The 12,927-nt window shown below is 41.9% G+C and overlaps 1 protein-coding gene across 4 annotated transcripts in view; it reads right to left on the bottom strand.

Moving 5' to 3' along the window:
• Positions 1–2,089: 2,089 nt before the first annotated feature.
• The window catches only part of BIRC6 (baculoviral IAP repeat containing 6), a 1,530,571-nt gene continuing 1,519,733 nt past the window's right edge, over positions 2,090–12,927 (bottom strand). For all 4 annotated transcript variants that reach the window (XM_033935681.1, XM_033935678.1, XM_033935679.1 and 1 more), the window contains one exon: positions 2,090–3,433. In XM_033935681.1, coding sequence (XP_033791572.1) covers positions 3,254–3,433 — 180 coding nt within the window. In that variant the 3' untranslated portion in view covers positions 2,090–3,253. The remainder of the gene's footprint in view (positions 3,434–12,927) is intronic.

The following is a 12,927-nucleotide window of genomic DNA, read 5'->3' as shown; positions in this document are numbered from 1 at the left end:
TGCTTGTGAGTATCCATCAAGCCCTAAACTTTCAAAAGATATGATCGAGACAGGTGCTTAAGTTTAACAAAGAAACTCAAGACAGAATGGTTCCATCCACAAGGGTCACACTTCCTTGTAAATTGAGGGATATTGCTTCAAATACCAAATTTGTTTCAGGAGGCATAGCAAGGCTGATTTTCTATATTTTTTTCTTTTTCATAGTTTTGAAGCTTATTAAGTAATTGTTGTTTTAATATATTTGTTATAAATTTTGTATGTTTGTTGGAATCCGCCTAGAAATGTTGATAAAGTGGAATATAATTTTTTAAAATAAACAAATGGAAACGGAAAGTTAGTGGAAAATACTAGATATTCAAGTCTGTAAGAGACTGGCTTCAACACCATGGGTCTCTTCTTTCTATTTATCTACGCACCCACCCATTTAAACACACATATCATGCAAATTCAAGTCTATAAAGACAGGTTAAAATCCTCACTCTTCTCTCTTTTTCTTCTCTTCCTCCTTCAGCCTCTCTACACCCACCCATTCAGAAACATACATAATTCATTCAGGCAGGACATACTCTCCCTTTCTCTCATCCCCCCTCAACCATTTATAGAAGGACAGTTTCCTTATACATACACAGAAGCTGTTTTTGTAACCAAGATATGCTCTATATTTGTAATAATAAGCTTATTTCATTATATACCTTTTCTGCACCACCTGGCTATTTTATTTCCCACTGCCTCTGAGGCCTGAACCCAGGACCCAAAAAAGACTAAGCAAAAAACAAAACACAAAAGATTACAGACATCGATAACACTCTTTGAAATTAACTATAAAACAGTATTGCGACTATACATCTCCCCAAGTTAGGCAATTAGAGCCTCCATGTGATGTGACGCTTGCTATCCTAAATGTCAACAAGTAGATGCATCACTAGGACATATGTTTTACATCTGTCCCAGGATCCAGGCATTTTGAAAAGTGCTACATATCCACATTATAAACCTTTGGAAGACGTTTGCTGCCTGAATAATAAAATGCTGTTTTATATGTCTACTACAGTCCATCCAATTCCAAAGGGCTTGCGTGATGTATACTGTTTGGCAAAAAGCTAATTCTTTTGCATTGGTTGGATTCTGAAACGCTCTCCTTGGCTCAGTGGTGAACATTGATGATACATCAGTTAAAGTTTGAACATATGGAAGTTTCTGATATGAATTCAGTAAAAGGACTACAACTGCAAGTTATTTGGAACCATTTTGGTCCTCTTTGATAACACATGCTCATAGTAATTTGATTAATTAGTAATTAGGGAGTATGACATCTAGTTCTTATAAGTACTATATATATATTTAGGTTTTTTTTATTTGGGGGGAAGAGGTAGAAAATTGTTTGTTTCAGTGATCAAATAATCATGTGAAGAATGTAATTACCTTGGTGTGACAATTTTAGTTGTATATATAACTTGTAATCCTATAAATCATGCTGGTTTTTTGCCGGTGTGAATATTGTTAGGCAGACGATATTGGAATTTCCTGAGCTTCAGGTTGCTCTCTGAAAGTTTGTCTTTGCAGCCGTCAGTATTAAGAGTATGTTTGCTGGCGGTGTCCTGACGGTGCCCTTTAAATGCATGAGCGAAACGGAGATCTTCCGTCGTCGTTTTGAAGCTAAGTACCCTATAGTTATGAAGCTAAGCACTTCCTAGGGTTTATTTTCAAAGAGAAATACTGTTATGAAATTAATGAAGACCAGTAAAAAATAAAAAATAAGACATGAAGACCAGTAAAAAATAAGATTAATAAATAAAAAAATATATAAATGCTCAAAAAATTGAGAAAAACCAAAAAAAGAGAACAAAAAAAGATCAATGATAGCTCACCGTGTGGTTATTAGCCTGAAATACACATCAGGCTTTTAGCTGTGAGTACTTGAGATCGCTCAAAGTTCTCTTTTATATCTAGTGGGATACATCAACTTGTGCTTTGGCCAAAAGTTTATGCAAGTTTAGTATATATAACTTGACCAATAAACATATTTGAAATAAAGATATTTTTATCTTGGTGTGACAATTTTAGTTGTATATATAACTTGACCAATAAACATATTTGAAATAAAGATATTTTTATGTGATGTCAGATTAAGATTTGTGTAATTGGTTGGAATGATACAAATACTTTATATCTACATGTATATATTTGTATTCACATACATATATGGCCTCTTTTACAAAGCCGTGCTAACGGCCCCGAAGTACATAGAGATTTAAAGGGCTTCGAGGCTGTTGCTGCGCAGCAGCTGCTAGTGCGGCTTTGTAAAAGAGGCAGATAGATTTGAATAAATACACTTTTGACATTATAAGAATTATCTGGATGTTTTAGGTGGTTGAATACATTAGAAAATCAATGCAGGTATTTTACATTATACACTTATAATTTGACTTTTAGTACAGAACCTTCTCATTCACTATTAGATGACAATAACTACTGTGACAAGCAGTTATGCCCATAATACATAGAACTACTTGAAATACAAAATTTAATTAATTCTATTCAATTAAAAAAAATAGATGGATAGAGACTTCATGTCTACATGAGAAAAACAATGTGCATTTATTTTGTCTGCATTAAGAATTATCAAGCAAAAAATTAAATAGTTTGACTGTAATAAATTCAGTCATACAAGTGCAAGACTCTGACTAGAATTTCCATGGCAAATGTATTAAAAACCAAATACCAGCAAATCAGATAAGAAGGAGCATGTCCATTTAACTTTTATTGAAGTATATGGAAGTTTCTGTAGAAATCAAATATGAGAATGAAGATATGGTCAAACATAAAATCTATCAAATTCATTGAAAATGCTGTTGTCTTAAATAGTAGTTGTAAGAATGACCAATATATATTCTTTGTTACAATCGCCCTCACTCTACAGGTAAAAAAAAAATAATAATAATACACATTCAGTAAACATTCTTTCCTAAGGTAGTTTCCCTTATATATCAGTGATTTATTCATTTCTTGTATACATAAATTTTTGAATATACCAATCAGTGGTTCTCACAATTAAAAAATAAAAGCACAAAAAAAGTTTACACTCTTGTACAGGTAAATAAAAGATCTTGAATTAAACTGTATATCCTTTAAAGGGCATAGTATAGTTTCAATTTCTTTACCTATTACATAATTAGCTTCTTACATACAAATATTGACATATTTGGCTTGTGCTTCAAAGCCTATGTGTCTATAAAGTCCACGTCAATGCAGCTCATAATTTGAAACCACTAGAGTTGTCTTTACTGCTGCTAGGTGTGACTTGCTCGTGCAATATAGTCTCCTCGGAACTCACTACTGCAAGACATTTTTCTGTAGAGTCATTAGAATCTGGGTCTAAGCCTTCTGGACACTGGAGTTTCAACAGTTCTTCCCGGAGCTGAGCTGTGTGGCGCTGTACAGAAAACAGAAGACTTTGATTATATCATAAGAGCCCTGTATATCACCTCTTAAATATTTTATTAAAACATTTTATGACCCTTTCCAGCTGTTAAAAAAATGAGCTTGTGTATATTGTTTGAGATATCGACACAGCTTTACTGTGCACACTGAACTGAAATCGTCATTGGGTCTACATTGGTTTATCGAAATGACTTAGTACTGAGTAAATGGAGGAATAAGGCCTACATAAGCCTAACAACAGACCAGAATAGAAGTTAACCCTCGTGCTAACCAGTGGCTTTTTAAAAAAAATCAGAAGTGTTTGTATAATTCACCTGCCATTTGAAATAATTGTATCATGGCTCTAAAAATCTGGTAATTATATACAGGATTTTCTTATGTAAAGCATGTGGATAAGGGCTCTTATTAAAATTATTAGTTGCACTGTATAACTTCAGTATGTTTACTGTCAGAATTTAGTTTAGTAAGATTGTCATGCAGTACAAATTAGAGAATGACACGGGGCGGGGATGGGGAGCTCATGGAGATGGGCAGGAATGGGGACAGAGCCCGCGGGGACAGGGACAAACTTTGTCCCTTTGCCATTCTCTAAAGCAGTGGTTTACAACCTTGTCCTGGAGAACCACCACACAGTCAGGTTTTTGGGATAGCCCTAATGAATATGCATAAGAGATTTGCATATAATGGAGGGGAGTGTCATGCAAATCTGCCCCATTCATAGTCATTAGGGCTATCCTGAAAGCCTGACTGGCTGGTGGTCCTCCAGGATAGGGTTGGGAACCACTGCTCTAGAGAATAGTATGAATATGTAAAACTTAACATATTAGACTACTGGCAACCAGTGTTCCCTCTAAGCGGGCGGGTGTTGTGAGCAAACTTTTTTCACTGTGAGCTAAAAATATCGGGCGCCAGCAAGTTATGAGCCAAATAAATATGTTGCTTTCTACCACAGAACTTCCTTACGTTTGTATGGAATCTATCCCCTTTCAACTTTAGAGAGTGCCCTCTCGTTCTCCCTGCCTTAGCTACTAAGTCTATTCCCTTCAGTACCTTGAATGTTTCTATCATGTCCCCTCTCAATCTCCTCTGCTCAAGGGAGAAGAGGCCCAGTTTCTCTAATCTTTCGCTGTACGGCAACTCCTCCAGCCCCTTAACCATTTTAGTTGCTCTTCTCTGGATCCTTTCGAGTAGTACCGTGTCCTTCTTAAAGTACCAGTGCTGGACGCAGTACTCCAGGTGAGGGCGTACCATGGCCCGGTACAGCAGCATGATAACCTTCTCTGTCTCTTCAGTCCAGCATCTGCCCCTTCCATTCACTGTCTGTCTTTCCCTGCCATCTCTCCTCCTGCCCCCCCCCACCCCCCAATTTGGTCTAGCATCCATCATCTTCCTTCTGTTCCCCTCATGGTCTGGCATCTCTATCCTTCCCTCCCCCCTGTGGTTTTTAGCATATCTCTCTTCTCATTTCCTCCACTCAGATCTGATCATTCTCTGCTCTCTCTTCCCTTTTCTTCTCTGGTCTTCCTTCTCTATTTTCTGCCTCCATCTAAATTAAATTCTTTCTTACTATTTAGTCCCGTTTCCCTCTTTTCACTGTGTCTACACACAGCTTGTCACCCCTTTCCCTCACCCCTCCATTATCTTACTATTTTCTTCCCCCTTTATTTATCTTCTCCTTCCATCCAGTATGTGTTCTTTCCCCACTTCCATTCAGCATCTGCTCTCCCCTCTCAACTGACATCCATCTGCCTTCTGCTCTCTCTCCCTTCTTCTCACTTCCATCATCTGTCCCCTTCTCTCTCTCTCTCATCTCCTCCATTCCATCATCTGCCCCTTCTCTCTCTCTCTCTCTCTCCCCCCCCCCAACTTCCATCATCTGCCCCCCTTCCCCTCACCTTTGTGGGTCACTTTCTTTCCCCTGAGGGTGGCTCATGTCACAGGGGAAGCTTTGGCCGAGCAGAACCGCTTGATTGACAGTGGAACTTACTTGATTGATGTCGATGCTGGGGCCCGTTGCCGTTTGAAGGAAAAAAAAAAAAGGTGGAAAAAAGGAACCTGTAAAGGCGAGAGGAAGGGAAACCTCCAGGACAGCTGCTTTTTGCCCTCCTTCAGCGGCCCAAGAGTTCAGACCAGCAGCGGCAGCTCTGTATGCTTTTAACTTCGGCACAGAGCTGCCCCTAATCAATAGTTTAGCGCGGTTTCATGAGGCAGCCTCGGGGCCTTTGATAGCCGGCCCGCTTCGATGATGCGATGTGGGCCGGCCTAGCAAAGGCCCCGAGGCTGCCTTATGAAACCGCGCTAAACTATTGATTAGGGGCAGCTCTGTGCCGAAGTTAAAAGCATACACAGCTGCCGCTGCTGGTCTGGAGGTGCGGAGACAAGGCAGGAGGCAAACGCGGTGGAAGGCAGGAGTCCCGGCGAAGGCAGGAGTCCCGGCACAGCGACTGCAACAGGAAGTTGCAAGTCAGCTGACGCCGGCCTTTCGTTGCGGCGGGGACCGAATCCTTCGCGGACCGGCAAGATTTTGTTTGCGGACCGGCGGTTGAAGAACTGTGCTCTACACTGTGTGCGCTGTGACGAGAAACTTGTGCGCTGCGAGGTAATATTTTGTGCGCCAGCGCACGCCAGCGCAGCTTAGCGGGAACACTGTCAATGCTTTTGAATTTCAATGAACTACTGTTAAATGACATCATTTGTGTCTTGTCTGCCATCTGCAACATCCTTTCATCAAGTGCCCAGCTGCTCAAGCATCTTACTGTTACTGAAACAAATTTTTCTGTTCATCCACTACACAGTTTAGGTTTTCTTTTACATCCATGTCTGAAAGACAATCCAATTACCTTCCCAGATGATGCAAAAATACAGGCAATTGAATCTTTGGGAAGGTTGTACTAAAACCAGATCAAAATGGAAGGCTCTACTTGTGATTTATAAACAGTTGTACAGAATATTGTCTCTTTTTATACTTTAATAAAAAGATTTAAATATAAAATTGTAAGTGTTCAAGGCTTGTACAAATGAGAACAGAGTTCATAGGAATGGGACGGGGATACAGCTTATGAAGACGGGGCGGGGATGGAGACAGAGCTTGCAGAGATGGGGACAAACTTAGTCCCTGTGTCATTCTCTAGTGACAATCTCTTGGTTGGCCTGTAACAGGTTCATCATAAGCTCAATTATTATGAAAGCCTTCAATATATGAAGTCAGAGAATAAATGATGACAGAAAAAGACTGAAATTGCCCATCCAGTCTGCCCATTAATTTGCTGCCTCACTGTAATTGTCCTTTGGGCATCTCCTTGGTGTGAGAGTAACCCATGGAGAACTCAGAAATGGTGAATTTTCCAAAATAGAACGTTTTCTATTTTTGTGTATTGCCTCCAATACATTCTGATAGGTTTCTTTTTTATTTATTTATCAAATTTTCATCATTATCATTTTTACAGATAACAAAACACATCCAAGGATAAAAAGAGAACATCACACAAGGGGTTATATCAATCTAGAGGAATATTGGTCACAATATGAACTACAAGTGGAGATAGGAGAAGGAGTCAATTTCTGGGATCACTGGATGAAAACTAGCACATCTATTTTAGATAAAATTGCCCCTAAATGAAATAGCAAAAGCTGCGCAAATAAATATAACAAATGGTTTGACACCAAACTTCTAAAAATGAAACAACTAATAAGACGACTGGAAAGAATTTGGAAAAAAACAGGAGAATTGTCAGACCGCAACAACTGGAGATTGAACATAAAAATCTACATACAACTGATAAAAGACAAACGTAAAGCATTCTACTCTTCTAAAATCAACTTATCTAGCACTAGTTCAAAAGGAATCAATACAAAGAGCTGTTCAACTTGGTTACAAATCTATTTGACACCACACGCCACACTCAACTCATGCACAATATTAAACTACCTTCAGCAAATGATTTAGCACAGCCTTTCGATTCAAAAATTAAAAACCTAAAAAACAACTGTTCGACAAATGACACTAATGGTCATCAAATACCTAACATACAAGGAAATGAAATACCAACAGACATGATCTGGAGTTCCTTTCAAGATTTAGAATGGAATAATTATATCAAACTATATAACAAATACTCTAAATCATACTGCAGTCTGGACTCATGTTCCCCGGAAATTATGAATGCGGCTACATTAGAATTTAAACTATCTTTGCTGAATTACTTAGCCCATAACCTAAAAAATGGAAAGTTTCTCACTAATAATGGTCACATAATAATAACCCCAATTCCAAAAAATAGTAAAGAATCATCAGCACTGGTAACCAACTATAGACCAGTAGCATCAATTCCATTTTTTGTAAAAATCATGGAAGGATTAGTACATACCCAACTGATGGAATATCTTGATCAGTTCTCTCTCTTGCATTAAACTCAATCTGGTTTTAGACCTTCGTTCAGTACTGAGACAGTAATTGTGGCTATCTTAGATAATCTGCGTCTCTTGTTCAGTAAGGGCCTTAATGCCCTGATCATGCAATTTGATATGAGCTCTGCCTTTGACCTAGTTGACCATGGGAAAATGCTACAATGCCTAGATGCAATTGGTATTAGGGAAGAGGTGTTGGACTGGTTTCGAGGCTTCCTTATGTCCCGTACCTATCAAGTACGTTTCAATTACGATCTCTCCGATACCTGGAGCAATCCATGTGGCGTACCGCAAGGGTCACCACTATCCCCATTGCTTTTCAATGTCTACATGTTCTCACTAGGTGCGCAATTGACCCAGCTGGGGATAAAATTATTTAGTTACACAGATGATTTTACGATCATCATTCCATTTACTCTCTCGGAAGTTACACCCAAGGCATCAGAAGCACTAAATTTGATGGAGCAATGGATGACTGAATTCAAACTGAAACTTAATTCAGAAAAAACAAAATATTTTGTAGCTTCGCCACACCCACTTGACACCAAAACACCACTATGCATCAATAAACTTAGTTATCCTATTCAGTCTACTATGAAGGTATTGGGTGTAACACTAGACCAGTGCTTAACCATGAAGGACCAGGTAGACTCCTTAATCAGAAAGGGTTTTTCACTCTCTGGAAACTTCAATCCATTCGAGCATATTTTGATATGTCAGCATTTAGAATCCTGGTATAATCCCTTGTACTGAGTCAACTTGATTACTGTAACATCGCCTATTTAGCAATTTCCCAAAAGAATATGCGATGATTAAAATTAGTGCAAAATGCAGCGGTCAAACTGATTTTCGGGCTGAAGAAGTTTGATCATGTGACACCTTTCTATCGACAACTGCATTGGCTACCAATGGAGGCACGCGTAAAGTTTAAATTCGCCTGTTTCTGCTTTAAAGTACTATACGGTCTAGCCCCTAAATACATAACTGACCTTTTCTCCTTCTCAGCCAACAGACATAAGAGAAGCAGTGGTGTACCAAATGGGGGTGGGAGGGGGGCGGTCCACCCTGGGTGCAAGCCCTGAGGCGGTGCTCCCGGTCCGGTTCAGCCCCTGACGTTCAGGTCTTGCGTCTGGATTCCCTCCCCCTCCCCGGCCTCCCTGCACCATTTACCTGGGGAAACAGCCTGCAGCAAGATCGCGATGCCAGCAATATTTGCGCTGCTTTGGCTCTGTTTCCTCCGCCACATTCCCGTCCCTCTTCTGACGTTAGAGGAGGGGCGGGACCGCGGTGGAGGAAACAGAGTCAAAGTAGCGCAAAGATTGCTGGCATCGCGATCTTGCTGCAGGCTGCTTCCCCAGGTAAATGGTGCGGGGAGGCCGGGGGGATGAGCAGTCCTTCGTAGTGGTGGTGGGGGCGAGCGGTCCTTCTAGGTGCTAGAAGGGCGAGTGGTCCTTCGGGGGGGGGGGGCAGCAGGCCTTGTGGGGGGGGGGGGAGATAGGCCTTCAGGGGGACATGCCTTCAAGGGGGACAGGCAGGCAGGCCTTCAAGGGGAGGACAGGCCTTCAAGGGGAACAGGCAGTCAGGCCTTCAAGGGGGGGGGGACAGGCCTTCGGGGGGTGCAGGCCTTCAAGGGGGGGGGACAGGCCTTCAGGGGTGGGGGGACCTAGTGTAGAAGTACACGGAGGAAAGGGGGAGGGGTTCAAAGAGACGTGCATATGCCGGACTTTGGGTGGAAAGAAATAATGGGTCTGAAAATAGAGGAGAGGGAGAGAGATGATGGACCATGGGTTTTAGGGAGGGAAAGAACAGAAAGGGAGAGAAGTTGGACACAAGGGATGGTGTGGAGAGGGGATAGAGATACTGGTTAGGAGGGTAGTTGGGTAAAAGAAAGGGAGAGATGGAAGACCCTGGAGTGTGGGGAAGGAGGGAGAAATACTGGATGAAAGGGTAGTTAAGAAAAGGTGGATCTGTGGAGGGAGACGAAAAAAAGGAAAGATGCCAGACATCCGGGGGAGGGAAGGGAAACGGAAGGGGAGGACAGAGATGACAGATGGATGGTTAGCACGGAGAAAGAAGGAGACCCTGGCAAGCAAGTTATCAGAAGACAACCAGAGCCTTGGACCAACAAGATTTGAAAAATAACCAGACAACAAAAGGTAGAAAAACTAATTTTATTTTCTGTTTTGTGATTACAATATGTCAGATTTGAAATGTGTATCCTGCCAGAGCTGGTGTTAGACCGCAAACGTGAGCTAGGATTTAACAGAGAGAGAGAGGAAAAGTCATTTTTGTTTCTTTATTTTATTTACACCACAGCGCCAGTGTGGTTAGGAGAAGCCAAAGGGGGGTGAAAAAGCTATAAAATAAACCCACCAGGATGTTTGAAAAAAACACCCAATTGGGCAGGTAATCGAATCGATAAACCAATTCAACAGTCTGAATTGAATCAAAATTTTTTTTACTGAATCTGGCAGCACTAGTTTGCGCTACTGTCTTAGACTTTAGGACTTGGGATTGGGGAGAGATGGCATCCTCAGTACTTTATAATGCAAGTGAAACGAGGATTTGGTCAGACTTTTGAAGGGTCTGCAGAAGAAAAATATTGTATAGGCCGGGGACATGAGATAGCAGGAAATGGGAACTTTTCTTCCTTATATTTTTGTGAATGGAAAGGCTGAGGATGTCAGAGAGTTCAGTTAAAATATGTACTTTATCAGAAAATATAATAATGTGCTTTATAAAGTATACTAGTCTTTAAGCCCGTTACATTAACGGGTGCTAGAATATATGTCTGTCTGTCTTTCATTCTTTCTTTCTCTCTCTCTCCCCTTGGCCGCTTTCTGTCTCTATCTTTCCTCGGCTGTCAATCATCACCCCTTGCCTGTTCCACCTGTCCAGCAGTAGGCCTTCTCCCTTCCTTTTACCTCCCCCTGTCCAGCAGCATTCCTTACCTGCTCCCCCTGTCCAGCAGCACTTCTTCCCTGCTCCCCAGTCACTCTTCCCTGCTCCCCCTGTTCAGCAGCACTTCTTACCTGCTCCGTTTCTCTTCCCTGCTCTCCCTGTCCAGCAGCACTCCTTCTTTTCTCCCCCTGACCCTCTTCCCTGCTAACCCTGTTCAGCAGCATTTCTTACCTGCTCCCCTGTTCCTCTTCCCTGCTCTCCCTGTCCAGCAGCACTCCTTCTTTTCTCCCCCTGACCCTCTTCCCTGCTCCCCCTGTCCAGCAGCACTCCTTACCTGCTCCCCCTGTCCAGCATGCGGCTCCTATCAGCATTCCCTCCACCTCCATTTCCTTGTGCATCAGCATTTCCCCCCTCCCTACTTCCCTGTGCAGCATTTTCCTCCCTCCCCACTTCCCTGTACAGCAGCTGCTGCAGCATTTCTTCCCCTGTCCATTTTCCTGTAAGAGCCGGGTGAGAGCTGCTATCTTCAGCTGTTTTTTTTTTTTTTTTTTGTAGTTGAAAGCCACCGCTGCAATTAGGGTTCGCTGGCCGCCAGCGCTCAGCCGCACCCTGAGAGCCGGGTGAGAGCGGCGACCTGCAGTTGTTTATTTTTATTTTTTTTAAGTTGAAAGCCGCCGCCGCAGCTCCTCTCTCGATCGTGGTGCAGAGCGGGAGGCTGGGCCTCAGCACTGGCCGGGCAGCTCGCGGCGCCGACCCTCAGGAGCTCGAGGTCGGCTGCGGACATGCGTGGCAAAGAGGAACAGAGATCGTTGGTGGCGCGAGATGGAGAGCAGGTGATGTAAAACCCGTGTATGCGCACTCGTGTTTCCGCGACGGGATCAGGGAACACAATTTTTTTAGTGCGCATGCGCTGCCTATCATTTTATTATATTAGATAGCATTGCTGGCCTACCCGGTGAGGTGTTCCTAGTAGTGGTGGTGGCCGCATGTCAATGTGTTGAGAGGAAGAGGTGGTCTGGGAAATTCTGCTGAGCAAACTCCGGGCCCATTTCCACCACCCAGTTAGTCCACTCCACTCAACTGGTTCACACACTGAGTGGGTCTTTGGGTGTTGTGTTGGGATCTCTTCCAGTGGTTTGTCAGTATCTCCTTGTGGTTCAAGGAAGAAAACTTTGTTAACCTTAGCATTGACCTTTTGTAACAGTGCTGCTTGTGTGGCATTAGGCTATGTAGTGATTGAAAGAAAAAAACAGACATTTGCACATTTTTGCACTATATGGTGGGTGTATGAGGAGATTCACATTTCCTGCACAGCTAAGTCCGTGTGAAGTTACCTTGTGCTGTATTTGACAACTAGCAAGGTCTCTGTTTGGAAGGAAAGATCTAAACTTAAAAATGAAGTGGCCAGAAGTTATGGTAAAAGCAGATAGTGTAGCTGGTTTTAAGAAAGATTTGGACAAATTCCTGGAGGAAAAGTCCATAGTCTGTTATTAAGACATGGGGGATGTGTCTGCTTGCCCTGGATCGGTAGCATGGAATGTTGCTACTCTGGGTTTTGACCAGGCATTAGTGACCTGGATTGGCTACCATGAGAATGGGCTACTGGGCATGTTAGGCTGACCCAGTTAGGCTATTCTTATGTTATGTTCTCATCTGTAGGGGCCTTTGTTTTCACTTCTTATTTTAATGTATTTTTTTTCTATGAACTTATCAGTGTTTTTTATAATGGGAACAAAAATGGAAGAGAATTAATGTGTGTGGGATGAGGGGGTAACTAATTTCTTCAGCTAAATAATTCAATCCACTTCAAACAGACATAGGAGAACTCACGCACCATTCACACACCCTCCAACCAAAAACGTCAAAAGAAAAAAACTGTTCGACAACCTCCTAGCCATTCGAGCTGCAACACTCGACCCCCAACCTATTGACCTCGACCACAGACTACAAAACCTTCAAAAAAGAAATAAAAACCCTTCTATTCTAAAAACACATAAAACCGAACTAACACAATCAGAACTGTCCCAAGCATCACCTGCAACTACTCCATATGTACTTCTGATGTCATGACAATTCAGACATAATTTATGTTATGTTATGTTTTTGGAATAATGGTTACATATATGAGGTTCAATAAAATAAAATTTTCACTGCCTGTTTCTATTCTGACCATTTATT

The sequence above is a fragment of the Geotrypetes seraphini genome, chromosome 3, assembly GCF_902459505.1.
Source record: "Geotrypetes seraphini chromosome 3, aGeoSer1.1, whole genome shotgun sequence".
NCBI classification, from domain to species: Eukaryota; Metazoa; Chordata; class Amphibia; order Gymnophiona; family Dermophiidae; genus Geotrypetes; species Geotrypetes seraphini.
Note: the sequence above shows the minus strand (reverse complement) of the source record. Positions and strands in the feature narration are given on the sequence as shown.